Here is a 15,993-nt window from a genome sequence, read left to right as displayed (position 1 = left end):
TACAATGCAATATTACTCTGTTATAAAAAAGAATGAAATAATTCCATTTGTAGCAACATAGAAGAACCTAGAGATTATCATACTAAGTGAAGTCAGAGAAAGACAAATATCCTACATCACTTATATGTGGAATCTAAAAAAGTGATACAAATGAACTTATTTACAAAACAGAAACTGACCCACTGACATGAAAAACACTCTTCAAAGGGGAAGTGGGAAGCAATAAATTAGGAGTTTGGGTTTAATATATACACACTACTATATATGAAATAGGTTACCAACAAAGACCTACTGTATGACACAAGGAAATATACTCAATATTTTGTAATGACCTATTACAAAATAGGGAAATACTCTGAAAAGTAGATATATATGTACATATAACTGAATCACTTTGCTGTACACCTGAAACTAACACACCATTATAAATCAGTCTACTTCAGTTTTAAAAAGTGAATTGGGTATTTGGGGAGGATGGAAGGTAAAAGATGTCTGAGGATTGTATCACCCAATGCCTGACAGAGATGCTCAGTTGTACTGTCCTTAGAGAAACAGTGCTTCTTGTACATGTTCTTATTTAATCCTTATGTCAGCCTCATGAGGAAGGCATTTTTAAACAACTGAGGAAAATGAGCCCTTTGGAAATGTTCAACATTTGTCTAAGCTCAAGGCAGTGTCAGCAGGTGGGGGGCAAGTGTCCTTCCAGGTCTGTCTCAGGAGCTATGTGCATCTCTCTAAACCACATTGCCACACATTGGCATCAGCAGGGTGGGGCCAGTTTGCCCAGTTCCTTGCAGGTTCTGTCGCCGGCCTGCCCGAACTGTGTCAGTGTGACCTCCTAGATCTGGGATAGAATACCTTGTTGGTTTGGTCAGCAGCCAGGCATAATGGGAACAAAAAAAGCCCAAGTTGGATGTCATGTACAACACAGTAATTATAGTTAATAGTACTGTATTGTATATTTGAAAGTTGCTAAGAGAGTAGATCTTGAAAGTTCTTGTCACAAGAAAAAAAATTGTAACTATTTGTGGTGATGGATGTTAACTAGAATTATCGTGGTGCTTATTTCACAATATAAGCAAATCATTATATGTCTGAAACTAACATAATGTATTATGTCAATTACACCTCAATTTTTTAAAAAAAGAGAATGAAAAGAATTCTGAATAGTAGAAGCCAAAGTGGACCCACCGATTAGCTCCTTTCAGAAAATCAGTCAAAGACTGGATTGATATTTGCTCTCTTCCCAGTACTTATCAATGAGATTTTGGTAGAAGAGTCTTAATTATTCCAAGCAAATGGCAACTCTTATGGGGTGAAATTCCATCACTGACATTCTGTTCAGGGAGGCTGCCTTGCTCTGTGGGGCAGTTTGGAAACATTTTAGATATACCACTTTTTCTTTTCTTTTTTTGCACTTCACCATAATCTCAGGATGTCAAGTGTACAGCAAGGATTACTCCCTTCCTGTGATGATAAAAGAAACCAAAGTAGCAGAGATAAAGGCAGCTTTCTGCTTGTCCTTCCTACCTAGAAATTCTGATCACACTATATCACCCAGGCAGACCTCTTCTCAACTCTAATCTCTCTTCTGATGTAGCTGAAAGGTGGTACCGAAAAGGTTGGGACCAGAATAAATTCCTCAAAAAGTGGATAAAAGAGCCCAAATCAAGCCAGAAGTGTGTTCTGTCAGTCTAGGGTAGACTCCTATGGTGACCAGGCAGAGATAGCCTGCAGCATTAGAAATCTGTGTCCCTCACTAGACCACAATGCTGACCAAGCCTGCAGGAGGTCACTGGGGTCTCCTGTCAAAGTGTTTGGACAGCAAGTCTTGAAAGTGTTTCTCTCAGGAGTTTTCTCTGTCCAAGGCCTGTTCTGTTTTTCTTCTCCTAGGGAATAGCAGACCCTCTTGGAGTAGCAAGTGGCACCAAACACGTTCATCCAATATATATATTCATTCAGGAAATATACTTTGAGCACCCAGTATGTGTTGGGAACCTTCAGGAAATATACTTTGAGCACCCAGTATGTGTTGGGAACCCTGTAACTACCTGTGACACAAAAGAATCTGCCTGCCAACACAGGAGGTACAAGAGACACGGGTTTGATTCCTGGGTTGAAAAGATCCCCTGGAGAAGGAAATGGCAACCACTCCAGTATTCTTGCCTGGAAAATCCCATGGACAGAGGAGCCTGGCAGGCTACAGTCCATGCTCAGTCAGACATGCCTGAGCACACAGACACAATATATGTTTTTTGAGGGGTCATGCAAATCGTTTTTTGGTGGCAATAGTGTCGTGAATATTGTGAAGTAGGACATGTAAGCTAATCATTAGTCACTGATGCTCTTCAATGCATTTTATTAAGGCTGTCCTGGGCTGTTGCATTCTCCACAGCCTTTTATTACATTTCTGCTGTGCTTTAAGCTAGGGATACTGCTATGATGTTCTTGGTTGTAAAGTGGTCTAATTGAACAGTCCCATATTCTAGATTTTTTCTTGGACCCACTTTCATCTAAAGTTACCAATTCTGGGTCTCATTCTTCTTTATGAGGAATGAGGACCTCTTTATAAAGGACCTCTTTATCCAGAGGTCTAGATAAATTCTTTCAGTTTGATGTTCATAACTTCTTAATATGTCACCCTTATTAAAATTACATTTCAAAGAAATGCATTATACCTCTACTTGAAGGAATGCCAACTGGTGGGCAATCTGAAGGGCCCAGCTGCCTCATGAGGTATGTTGGTCCAGCATGTGTGTGTAACTCTCAACACTTATCTAGTTCAATGGAGTATGCAGCCACCTCTGGAAACAGCCCTGTTTCTGATGCGTACAGACACTGCCTGGTTTAACCGCAAGTATGACTAACACAGAATCTCCTTGGTTTCAAGAATCTGTTGGGGCTTCCCTGTTGACTCAGTGGTAAAGAATCTGTCTGCCAGTGCAGGAGATATGGGTTTGATCCCTGACAAAACATGGGAAGATCTCATAGGTTGTGGAGCAACTATGCCCGTGTGCCACAACGACTGGCCCTGGGCATCGCAACTACTGAGGCCAAGTGTTGCAACTACTGAAGCCTGAGTACCCCCAAGCACCCTAGAGCCCATGTTCCCAACAAGAGAAGCCACCACAATGAGCAGACCATGCGCCACAAGTAAAGAGGGGCCCCCACTTGTGGCAACCAGAGAAAAGCCCACACAGCAACAAAGACCCAGTACAGCCCAAAAATAATTAATTAGAAAAGAAAAGAAAAGTACATGCCCACTGCACATTGGGAGTGGAGGGGATGCTGTTGGGGCTTCTCCAGATGCTAGCAGACGCCTTTACAGTGCACCCCTCCCTGACATCTGTGTGCTTTTGCTTCTAAGTGTCTGTACCTGAAACGTGCTCTCTGCAGGCCTGCTTTTGGGCTACTCCCTTACTCAAAGAGCCTGGATGAAGACCAATGGACCAGAGGCAGAACTCCCTCCAGGTTGATGAAATATTTTAGAGCAGGTACTCTATTAGATCTCATTCAAAAACATTTTATTTAAAACCTATTATATTCATTGCAATGTGCTGGGTGCCATTGCCAATAGCAGTACTAGAAACAGAAAACAAGTAGTTTATGTAGAATCAATAGTTCAGTGGGGCCTACTTTAATTTATTCATCCTAGAGAGCTATACAACACTTGAGAAGAAACTCTTTACCATCTGCCAAGTGGAAAATGAAGCCTTAGTGGGATTTTGCCTGCATCACATGTTTGTGAGGATTTCTCCTTCCCTGTCCTGCTTTTCCCAGCTCTTCATCAGTTTATCCTGGGCCTGGGAGCATGGCTTCATTCCAAGTCTGCTTCTGGGAAACATTATTTAAGACAGCCTATATGAGAGCAAGCCTCGTGCCAAGCCACCACAGATGTATTTCCAATACTTCTATTTCCAGGAGGTGGAAAGAACAGCGTGTCAGCCTACGGGCAGGCTTGTTTGAAATATATGTTACTTCCAACCAGAAGTCTCATTGACCTGAAATAACACACCTCTCCCCCAATACCTTGATGCTCCCCCTGCGGGCTTTCACAGCATCAAACAGGTGACACGTCTGACTCCTGTGTCTGACTAAGGCTCCTGGAGGGTAGAAAATGAATCCTGATTATTGTTTGAATTTTAAGTGAAATGACTGAATAAACCACCTATTGCTGACACTCACAACATCCCAGGATCTCCCAGGCAGGGAGATGCATAAAAGTGCCTGGAATGAAAGTAGCATTACATACTCCTCGTGTAAAGCCCAAGTCAAAACACACTGAAAAATGAGTCCAGGCTTCATTTTCTACTTGGCAGATGGTAAAGAATTTCTTCTCAAGTGTTGTATAGCTCTCTAGGATGAATAAATTAAAGTAGGCCCTGTTGAACTATTGATTCTACATAAACTACTTGTTTTCTGTTTCTAGTACTGCTATTGGCAATGGCACCCAGCACATTGCAATGAATATAATAGGTTTTAAATAAAAATTTTTTTATTGAGAGCTAATAGAGTACCTGCCCTAAAATATTTTGTGATAATATTTTATAACAATATAAAATTATCAAATCAAAAGTAACAAATATGCCTTGAAAGTTTTCTAGATATTGTTCAAATATTATTTCTTTTTTCAAGGAAGGAAAACCTTCCTTGAAGTTGGGCAAGAGGGCCAACTTCTCATCTGTATGGCAAGAACTGTTTAAATAGTCACTGTATATTTCTTTCTTACTGATCTCAACAGATCCCTTCTTAGCACAATGCTCCAGACACATTTTCCAACCGATCAGAGCAACATGAATTGAAACCTAAATTTTATACAATGTTATGAGATTTAGGAGGGAGAGATTTAAGACAGGGTAGAATTTGAGAACCACATTCTTTCTCTATAATTGCTAACATTAACTGAATACTTATACACACCAAGAATGATTTTCTGAGTCTATGGTGTATTAACTCATTTTATCCTCACAGAAACTTTATGCAGGAGGTGATGTTAACTGCTTTTCATCTGTAGAATTTAGATAATTATACCCAGAATGGTTAAACAGCCTAATGACAAATGCACAGCTGATGATTGTCATATGTCAGATTCAAGCCCACATGTTCTGGCTCTAGATCGTATGCTCTGAACTACGAGGCTGAAGAAACTCAGTAAAGGAGGTAGATAACATACAGAGACTAGAGGAAAAAGTTGAAATCATTGAAATGAAAATGAAAGAAAAGGACAAGTGAGAAAAGAAACAATTAAAAAGTACAGATCTGTAAGCATAATCTGTTTTTTGTGGCTGTGCTGGATCTTCAGTGCTGCATGCAGACTTCTCTCTAGTTGTGGCCAGCAGAGGCTACTCTTCACTGCAGTATGCAGGCTTCTCACTGCAGTGGCTTCTCTTGTTGCTGAACATTGATTGGCTCTAGGGCGAGCAGGTTTAGCTGCTCTGCAGCATGTGGGATCTTCCAGAAGCAGGGATCAAACCCATGTCCCCTGCATTGGCAGGCAGATTCTAATCACTGGACCATCAGGGAAGCCCAAACATAATTGTTTTTTTCTAGGATTATAACCATATTTTGAAAAATGTCTTTGTTTTGATTTATATATACATATATATAAAACAGGCATATATTATACATACATTATGTGATTACAGACTAAATATAATGACAAACTATATGTGTGTGTATATATATTATTCTACATATTAATAGTAACAGCAATATGACAACATATTAACATTTTTTAAAACATCATGTAACACTGAAATTTCACTTCTTCTAATTATTCTGACGGATAGTCCATTTCCTGAAGGAGAGTGAAGGGTAAATGTCAGACGACCAAATCACAAAATACTGGAAAGGTTAAGGCAGAAGCAGAGCATTGCCATAGTACTTTTAGTCTCAGACATGATAATTAGTAAACTTAATTTATTCTGAGACTGTTCTTCTAGTAATATGGAAGTCTATTTTCATGGACAATGATGAGGACAAAAAGGCAGGGCAGTGATGTTCAAGACTCATTTCTTGAATGTTGTCATCAAGGTTTCCTCTAATGATTTAGGAAAAAAAATTAATGTTCTGTGCATTTACTAGAGGGCATGCCTATTTGTCTACCTTTTACACACTGTTCCTACAGTTTATCAATAGATAATGACAGAAGCTTACAGCTTTCAGAGTGGCCATTAGAAAAAGAAGAAAGTAAACCATTCTTAGATTCTGTACATACCAATATTTCTCTTAGTTTTTACTTCAGTGTCTTCGACAACATTATTTTAGGGAGTACGATGACTATTATGAATCTGAAAAACTATTTTTTAGCACTATGACTAATACAATCTCTTTAGTAGGTATAATTCCCCTTGTCATTGAATAAGTTGGCTACTTGCTTTGTCATTTTCAAAGAGTTTGAAAAACTTGAATCAATGTCCCCATGATCCACCTACACTGGATAAATGTCCGTTAAATGGCATTAATATGACAAAAAACCCTATCATACAGTTGGTCAGTGTCTCTAGCTATTTACTCAGTTGTACAAAAGTCTCATCAAAAATTGATTTCAAAATGAAAGCTTTCTGTGATTTGAGTATTCAGTTCAGTTCAGTCGCTCAGTCGTGTCCGACACTTTGCAGCCCCATGAATCGCAGCACATCAGGCCTCCCTGTCCATCACCAACTCCCAGAGTTTACTCAGACTCATGCCCATCGAGTCGGTGATGCCATCCAGCCATCTAATCCTCTGTCGTCCCCTTCTCCTCCTGCCCCCAATCCCTCCCAGCATCAGGGTCTTTCCCAATGAGTCAACACTTCGCATGAGGTGGCCAAAGTATTGGAGTTTCAGCTTCAACATCAGTCCTTCCAATGAACACCCAGGACTGATCTCCTTTAGGATGGACTGGTTGGATCTTCTTGCAGTCCAAGGGACTCTCAAGAGTTGTTCAACACCACAGCTCAAAGTCATCAATTTTTTGGCACTCAGCTTTCTTCACAGTCCAACTCTCACCTCCATACATGACCACTGGAAAAACCATAGCCTTGACTAGACGGACCTTTGTTGGCAAAGTAATGTCTCTGCTTTTAAATATGCTATCTAGGTTGGTCATAACTTTCCTTCCAAGGAGTAAGTGTCTTTTAATTTCATGGCTGCAGTCACCATATGCAGTGATTTGGGAGCCCCCCAAAATAAAGTCTGACACTGTTTCCACTGTCTCCCCATCTATTTCACATGAGGTGATGGGACCAGATGCCATGATCTTAGTTTTCTGAATGTTGAGCTTTAAGCCAACTTTTTCACTCTCCTCTTTCACTTTCATCAAGAGGCTCTTTAGTTCCTCTTCACTTTCTGCCATAAGGGTGGTGTCATCTGCATATCTGAGGTTATTGATATTTCTCCCAGCAATCTTGATTCCAGCTTGTGCTTCTTCCAGCCCAGCGTTTCTCATGATGTACTCTGCATAGAAGTTAAATAAGCATGGTGACAATATACAGCCTTGACAGATTCCTTTTCCTATTTGGAACCAGTCTGTTGTTCCATGTCCACTTCTAACTGTTGCTTCCTGACCTGCATACAGGTTTCTCAAGAGGCAGGTCAGATGGTCTGGTATTCCTATCTCTTTCAGAATTTTCCAGTTTATTGTGATCCACACAGTCCAAGGCTTTGGCGTAGTCAATAAAGCAGAAATAGATGTTTTTTTGGAACTCTCTTGCATTTTTGATGATCCAGCGGATATTGGCAATTTGATCTCTGGTTCCTCTGGCTTTTCTAAAACCAGCTTGAACATCTGGAAGTTCTTGGTTCACGTATTGCTGAAGCCTGGCTTGGAGAATTTTGAGCATTACTTTACTAGCGTGTGAGATGAGTGCAATTGTGCGGTAGTTTGAGCATTCTTTGGTATTGCCTTTCTTAGGGATTGGAATGAAAACTGACCTTTTCTAGTCCTGTGGCCACTGCTGAGTTTTCCAAATTTGCTGGCATATTGAGTGCAGCACTTTCACAGCATCATCTTTCAGGATTTGAAATAGCTCAACTGGAATTCCATCACATCCACTAGCTTTGTTTGTAATGATGCTTTCTAAGGCCCACTTGACTTCACATTCCAGGATGTCTGGCTCTAGGTGAGTGATCACACCATTGTGATTATCTGGCTCATGAGGTGTTATCAAATTCATACTTGGAAAGTTTTTAAAAGTGTCCATAGAAATATTTACAGTTGTTGCTGTAAATACAAAGTAAAGAAGAAATTTCGAGAAATCATTCTAATGATTCAATTAATTTGCCTTAATTACCTGGGTCTTTTGTTTGTGGTTATCTCTAACCTCAGCTAGTCACATATAAAAGTAAACACTCAGAAAAGTCAATGTTTTCTATGGTAACAGCTGTTTAGCTGAATTTTGAACTTGACTGTCAGTGGTAAGATGCTAGGCTGTACGGCTACACAACCTGTGATCAACTTGCTCACTTGGAAAGTAGCTCAGATTAACTTTCCCAAGAACAACACAGAGGTCTGGGTCAAGAATTCACATCCTTTTTGCTAGATCCTAGCATTTTCTTGTTGATGGTTGTACAGCAGTTAGTTGTGATTTTGGTATTTTCATAAGAAGGGGGTGAACTTCTACTCTGCCACCTTGAGCTAATCTCTAGATGACTTCTTCTGTACAGTGATAGATGGTCAAAACAGATGAAGACCAAATTTTTGATATTGTTAATATTTTAGTTCTGACATTTTTGGTATTTTTTCTTATTGCTAATTCAACCAGGAAATAAATTTACCTTTTTATTCTATAATATTTTATTGTTCTGTACTTTAAATTGTCTGCCTATGTTGAAGTGGACTTTTTGTTCTGGTATTCTGTAAAACAGAGATTATATACTCGTTTCCTTTATCTCACTTTCAAAGGGAATATTAATGTAGACTTTATCATTTTTAGATTAGGCTAAACTGTTAAAAAAACACTAAAAGTGTACTTAAAAAATAAACAGTTTTAAACAATGTGTACTTACTAAAAAAGCTTTTCTTAATTATATGAAAATGAGATTCAGATCTAAAAAAAAGAATTCGTATCTTTTTCTGCTTCTTTTAGTGATTCAACCTGCAGACTCTAGTTGGGCAGAGGCTCTAACTACAGTAGAACCTCCCACCCAGCACCATTCAGCAGAGCGGTGGGAACGCATGGCACGTGACTGCAAGGGATGGTTTCGGGGTGAAGAAGGAACACATACCTGCTTGTTGGAACAGATGAAGGTCATACTTAGACTGTGGCACTTGGAGAAACCTCTCTTCCTTGGCCTGAAGCTAGATATTGGTCCAGACTGATTCTATTGGAGAATTTGTAGGTCAGGCTGCCTGGTTGGCAAATGCTGCTACATAGTCTCTCCATTTTAATTGAAATTTTAGTATTATTTTTTTGTTTTTTAACTATTCACAGTGATAAGATTCTTTCATACAGGAATAGTGCTGGATGGGTGGGATAGATTGTCCAATGTCAATCTGTTCTCCTTAGACTGAGTCACAGCCACTGAATTCACTCTCTCCCTCTGTGCCCCACACTCATGTCCAACACTTGGCCTCGCTCACTCTATGCTCCCTCCTCCCTTAATATACATCTCCATCTCTTATTCTCTTTTATATCTGCAATCCTTTTGAAATCAGATCTTCTCTTTACTCATAACCGTCCTTGATTAATGTGATTGTGTGCCTCTGGACTGGGTATACAGTGCAACTGTGGATTTTCAGGTACAAGCCATTTTTCTTCCCCTACAGATCGAACTATGAGCTTTCACACTGAGGCAGTCACACTGCAGATTAGCTGGTCAAGATCCCAGGTATGTGTGAGACCTCTGTTGTGAAGCAGGCCTAGGTTTTAGTCCTGATTCTGACACTTACTCTATATGCAAGGCTTTTAGACCCTAAAAGCCTCTGTTTTCTCATTTCTAAAATGAGGATAGTAATAATAGTTACCTTATACAGCTGTTGTAAGCGTTGTTTGCTGTTGTTCAGTTGCTTAGTCATATCCGACTCTTTTGTGACCGCATGGGCTGTAACCTGTCAGGCTCCTCTGTCCATGGGATTTCCCAGGCGAGAATACTGGAGTGGGTTGCCATTTCCTTCTCCAGGGGATCTTCCTGACCCAGGGATTGAACAGCATCTCCTGTTTGGCAGGCAGATTCCTTACCACCGAGCCACCAGGGAAACCCATTGTAAGCATTAAGTTATATTAAATTACATAGAGCAGAGAAAGCATTCATCACAGTACTTAGCAGATGGTGGGTGTTTAGTAAGCACTTCTTATAGTTGTATTAAGTCCCATTTCTTTACTTGGTTGCAGTCTCCTTAAGGTCAGACGCATTTTCTCTCTCTCTTAATCCCTGGCAGAGTTTTAAGCAGACAGTGGTTTCTGGTGATTAATTTTATACACCTAGTAAAATCGCATTGAATTTGTATTATTTCTCAATTTCAGAGTAAGAACAGCAGAGAGTAAAACAGGCCGGGGAGCAGGCAGGCTTGGCCCTCAGGGAGAAGCTGTGTGGTCAGAGTATCAGACATCACTGTTCTGTCCTCCTCCTGGGACCCAAAGTCCAGAATGCTCCAAATCGCAGAGAAGAAGTATGAGATAGAACAGTTTGGGTAAACACATTTAAATTTCTTAATCACCTAATTGTAAAAGGTTAAGCAGATTCAACATGAATACATGATTTAAAGCCAGTGGTCTTGAGACTTTTGAAGGATGGTTGTGCTTTGACCAATATGCCTTGAATTAAGAAGCTCTTGCTGGAATTCTTAAACCCTTTCTTAAAATATGCTTGGTTTCTCTTTTCATCTTCCAATTAAAAGGAAATGAGAAGAGATGCCAATTCACCTACCCTTTGAAGGAAATATGTTGACCTCAGGACATCTAATTTGAATAATAACATGTATCACTTTGCCTTTTGAGGGAGCCCACCATCATGCCTGTTGCATTTCCTAAAACTTACATCTTGTCAAGTCAATCCCACTTAAAAGTCAGTCCAATTCACCAACTGTTACCTGGTGAGCTTGGTCACCATGCAGCTGCTGGTGCTTTAGGTGGCTAGAGTGCTGAGGAATCTAAATATCTTCTGTAGAATCTTCTAGAATCAAGCCCATTTGCCGTAATAGAGTGCTCCTTGGCATGGAGTCCAGTCTCTTGGACATGGCACAACACACAACGTTTTTGCATTCAGGTTATTTTAATTCATAGGTAATGCATTTGGTATGAGTTTGATTTTTACAGTTTCTGATTCAAATATTGTCAAGAAACATTTGAAAACAGACCTTTTCTGTATCACTAATTAACTTTCCAATTAAGTAATAACCATAAATACAAAAATCACCTAATATAAAATCTCAGCTAAATTTTTGCATCTGGTTACATAAAGTATTTTGATGTAAACTTAATCAAAGTTGGGGCTAACCAGATTCTCTGTGACCATTTTATCTTTAAAATAAAATTTTGCATATGAAGCCTCTCTTTATTGAGTTTAAAGAAGCACTTCCAGTCAATGCCCAGCATCATCTAAATATTGATAGTCTTTGGGTAGCTGAAGTGTGAACCTTCATTTCTTTCTTTTAGTTGTTCTAGATATTGCATAATACATACATAATAGCAACCTCTTGGTAAATGCTCATGAATGCAAATTCTTGTTTTATATATTTTGAGTGGAGGGTAGTATATAATGAGAATAACAGATAAGCATTTGCAAGTTCTGTCAACACATTGTTTTCCTTTCCATCTGATGCTGAATTTGGGAAATCACCTATAAAGATCCTTGGAAATGGTACAAAATTGTGCTATCATTGGACCAAATAATGACAATTATCTGTGGCTCTGATGCTTATCCAATAAAAGGTTCTTATTTGGCCAACATCTTTTTAGTCACAATAAAAAGTACAACTTAAAGAGCTTTTAAGTGTCTATACTGGCTGCAAAATAAAACAGGACAAGTATTTCATATGCACGCGTGCACATATACACACACGCAAACACACACACACACACACATACCACACACTGAACTACGTTTCCAAGGTTCAGTGAAGGCAGCACTTTTTCACTGGTAACATATCCAAAGAGATGAATCAGAAAATTTAGGAAGGATTTAACACCACTTTGCACAGACAATATCAATCCTATTTTGTGGGGACTAAGAAGGGTGGATGATTAAACAGTATTCTCTAAATGGCAAGGGATTATTTTTCTCTAAATTCAAGTCTGGAAGTCACCATCAGGGGGTCCACGGAACAGGCAAGAAGATGCCTTAAGTGACCATCAGGGGAAATAACAGTGCAGTGTGTTTGCCCTGCTAGCTGAAACGATCCCCAGACAGACACTACATGACAGTCACACCATCACAATAGTTAGACCCAAGAAAGCAGTTTATGAAAAAATAGCACCAAACAGTTGGGTGTAATTTTCATCATAATCTGCAATCTTTAACCTGAATAATGAATTTAATCACCAAGAATATTAAATAGTAGAATTCCAAATGATAGGATGACCCAAGTTATCTTTGAACTTTTTCTTTTTTAAAAGCTGGTCACAGTGGCACTTAAAAAAATAAATCAGAAAATAATATGGCTTCAAGTGGACGAATAAATATGAATTTTTAAGAAAGTCTCTGCATTATCTATTGCTTTCCTCTTGATTTGACTCCACTGATAATTTCTCCCCAAGTTTTCTAATAAGTTCTGCCAGGTCTTCTGAATTCTGAGTTTTTTCTTCAAGAAGTTCATAGCGGAGGCTTGAGATGTCTTGTTTAATTTCTTTCAGTTCCCCTTTGAAAAACAAGAGTGACAAGAAGTCAATTGTAAATATGTAATGCAGAGAAACTAGTGATTCTGTATAGATCAAAATCTTTTTTAATTCCACACACATCTGTATTTTGAATCTTTTCAAAGGAAATCACTCTTAATGGGGGCAGATTTCTATTTTCTCAGCTAAGTATTTTGGGTAATGAAAAGATTATAGAGAAAACTTATAATGAAAGTCCTCCTAAAATAACTGAAATGGAAACATTGGCAACAAATGTTACAGGCTTTGGGGGCAATGGACCCTCACTTTACCCACCCACTTATTTCTCCCTCCAAGTGTAAGTGAAAGCATTAGTCACTCAGCTGTGTTCAACTCTTTGCAACCCCATGAAGGCTTCTCTGTGCATGGGATTCTCCAGGTAAGCATACTGGAGTGGGTTGCCATGCCCTCCTCCAGGGAATCCTGACCCAGGGATTGAACCCGGTCTCCTGCACTGCAGGCTGATTCTTTACTGTCTGAACTACCAGGGAAGCCCTCTCCCTCTAAAGCCCCCCACAAAAATAGTACAGTCTACTTTCCTTGTCTGCAGGTTCCATATTTGAAAAACAAAGGCTAGACTGGGATACAATACTTACTCCTTTTTTATACAAGGAACTTGGTATTGACACAGGTCCTAGAACCAATCTCCCACAAATACTAAGGGATGACCATAGTTACTTATCTAGCCAACGGCATCTGCCCTATGGAGAAATAGCCTCTATTTCCCCAGCACGAGGCAGTGCCGATGCCTGGTGAGATGCAGTCTTCTCCCCTTGAAGCCCACCCTTCCCACGCCCACCTCTCCAGCTCTCCCTCAGCTCGGCTTCAGGCCCCAGGTCCTGGCTCACGCTCACGAGCTGACTTCAACTCACCTTCGTTCACTTCGTCACTCTCCTTGTCTATCTGGGCTTGCAATACATATCTTTTAATGAGCCTCTTCATTATTTTCTAGACAGGGAAAGGAGAAATCCATCTTAGTTTTATGTTCATGACCAATCTCTCATTTGGAATAAGCTTCTGAACCTTTCTCTCTTAAGTAAATACTTTGAAGTGATAGCTATGAAAGATTAAGATTATTTATCTGATAGGGAATGTATACGATCTACAGATTTTAAAGTAAATTTTCACATCACCAGGGCCAATGACTCAAAAGTTAATTTGTGAGAAAAGAGTAAGTTTAGAGCAAACATATAATCCTTGATGTTCATTGTTTGTATTTTACATGAAAAATGTTAGAACAAGACACAGCCTTTCAGCTGGGCAGGTCAAAGGTATACAATTTTGTCTCTGGGAATGGAAAGTTAAGTAAATGTGCCTCATTTATGGATATTCCCCTCCATTACCAAGAAATATAGCCAGTTTTGATTGTATACTTCCTAATAATTTAGGAATGGCTAGTTTCAATGTAATAATATTTCTCCAGCACTTGACTTCTACCACGAGGATACTGCTTTTACTATATCAGTTCAGTTCAGTTCAGTTGCTCAGTCGTGTCCGACTCTTTGTGACCCCATGAACTGCAGCACACCAGGCCTCCCTGTCCATCACCAACTCCCGGAGTCCACCCAAACACATGTCCATTGAGTCAGTGATGCCACCCAGCCATCTCATCCTCTGTGGTCCCCTTCTCCTCCTGCCCCCAATCCCTCCCAGTATCAGGGTCTTTCCCAATGAGTCAACTCTTCACATCAGGTGGCCAAAGTATTGGAGTTTCAGCCTCAGCATCAGTCCTTCCAATGAACACCCAGGACTGATCTCCTTTAGGATGGACTGGTTGGATCTCCTTGCAGTCCAAGGGACCCTCAAGAGTCTTCTCCAACACTACAGTTCAAAAGCATCAATTTTTTGGCGCTCAGCTTTCTTCACAATCCAGCTCTCACATCCACACATGACCACTGGAAAAACTATAGCCTTGACTAGATGGACCTTTGCTGGCAAAGTAATGTCTCTGCTTTTTAATATGCTATCTATGTTGGTCATCACTTTCCTTCCAAGGAGTAAGTGTCTTTTAATTTCATGGCTGCAATCACCATATGCAGTGATTTTGGAGCCAAAAAAAAAAAAATAAAATAAAATCTGCCACTGTTTCCCCATCTGTTTCCCATGAAGTGATGGGACAGATGCCATGATCTTAGCTTTCTGAATGTTGAGCTTTAAGCCAACTTTTCACTCTCCTCTTTCAGTTTATCAAGAGGCTCTTTAGTTCCTCTTCACTTTCTGCCATAAGGGTGGTGTCATCTGCATATCTGAGGTTATTGATATTTCTCCCAGCAATCTTGATCCCAGCTTGTGCTTCTTCCAGCCCAGCGTTTCTCATGATGTACTCTGCATAGAAGTTAAATAAGCATGGTGACAATATACAGCCTTGACAGATTCCTTTTCCTATTTGGAACCAGTCTGTTGTTCCATGTCCACTTCTAACTGTTGCTTCCTGACCTACATACAGGTTTCTCAAGAGACAGGTCAGATGGTCTGGTATTCCTATCTCTTTCAGAATTTTCCACAGTATTGTGATCCACACAGTCAAAGGCTTTGGAATAGTCAATAAGGCAGAAATAGATGTTTTTCTGGAACTCTCTTGCTTTTTCTATGGTCCAATGGATGCTGGCAATTTGATCTCTGGTTCCTCTGGCTTTTCTAAAACCAGCTTGAACGTCTGGAAGTTCTCAGTTCACGTATTGCTGAAGCCTGGCTTGGAGAATTTTGAGCATTACTTTGCTAGCATGTGAGATGAGTGCAATTGTGTGGTAGTTTGAGCATTCTTTGGTATTGCCTTTCTTTGGGATTGGAATGAAAACTGACCTTTTCCATCCCTGTGGCCACTGCTGAGTTTTCCAAATTTGCTGGCATATTGAGTGCAGCACTTTCACAGTATCATCTTTCAGGATTTGAAATAGCTCAACTGGAATTCCATCACATCCACTAGCTTTGTTCGTAGTGATGCTTTCTAAGGCCCACTTGACTTCACATTCCAGGATGTCTGGCTCTAGGTGAGTGATCACACCATCATGATTATCTGGGTCGTGAAGATCTTTTTTGTATAGTTCTTCTGTGTATTCTTGCCACCTCTTCTTAGTATCTTCTGCTTCTGTTAGGTCCCATACCATTTCTGTCCTTTATTGAGCCCATTTTTGCATGAAATGTTCCCTTGGTATCTCTAATTTTCTTGAAGAGATCTCTAGTCTTTCCCATTCTGTTG

General features: G+C 39.9%; 1 protein-coding gene across 1 annotated transcript in view; it reads right to left on the bottom strand.

Annotated features, from left to right (window-relative positions):
* Positions 1 to 11,192: 11,192 nt before the first annotated feature.
* TRPC6 (transient receptor potential cation channel subfamily C member 6) overlaps positions 11,193 to 15,993 on the bottom strand; it is a 164,337-nt gene continuing 159,536 nt past the window's right edge. Inside the window, exons 12-13 of the mRNA XM_061143543.1 lie at positions 13,667 to 13,742; positions 11,193 to 12,778 (exon numbers count right to left, since the gene is read on the bottom strand). Coding sequence (XP_060999526.1) covers positions 12,627 to 12,778; positions 13,667 to 13,742 — 228 coding nt within the window. The 3' untranslated portion in view covers positions 11,193 to 12,626. The remainder of the gene's footprint in view (positions 12,779 to 13,666; positions 13,743 to 15,993) is intronic.

The sequence above is a fragment of the Dama dama genome, chromosome 1 (assembly GCF_033118175.1).
Source record: "Dama dama isolate Ldn47 chromosome 1, ASM3311817v1, whole genome shotgun sequence".
Taxonomy (NCBI): Eukaryota; Metazoa; Chordata; class Mammalia; order Artiodactyla; family Cervidae; genus Dama; species Dama dama.
This window is presented reverse-complemented; position numbering and strand designations above follow the sequence as displayed.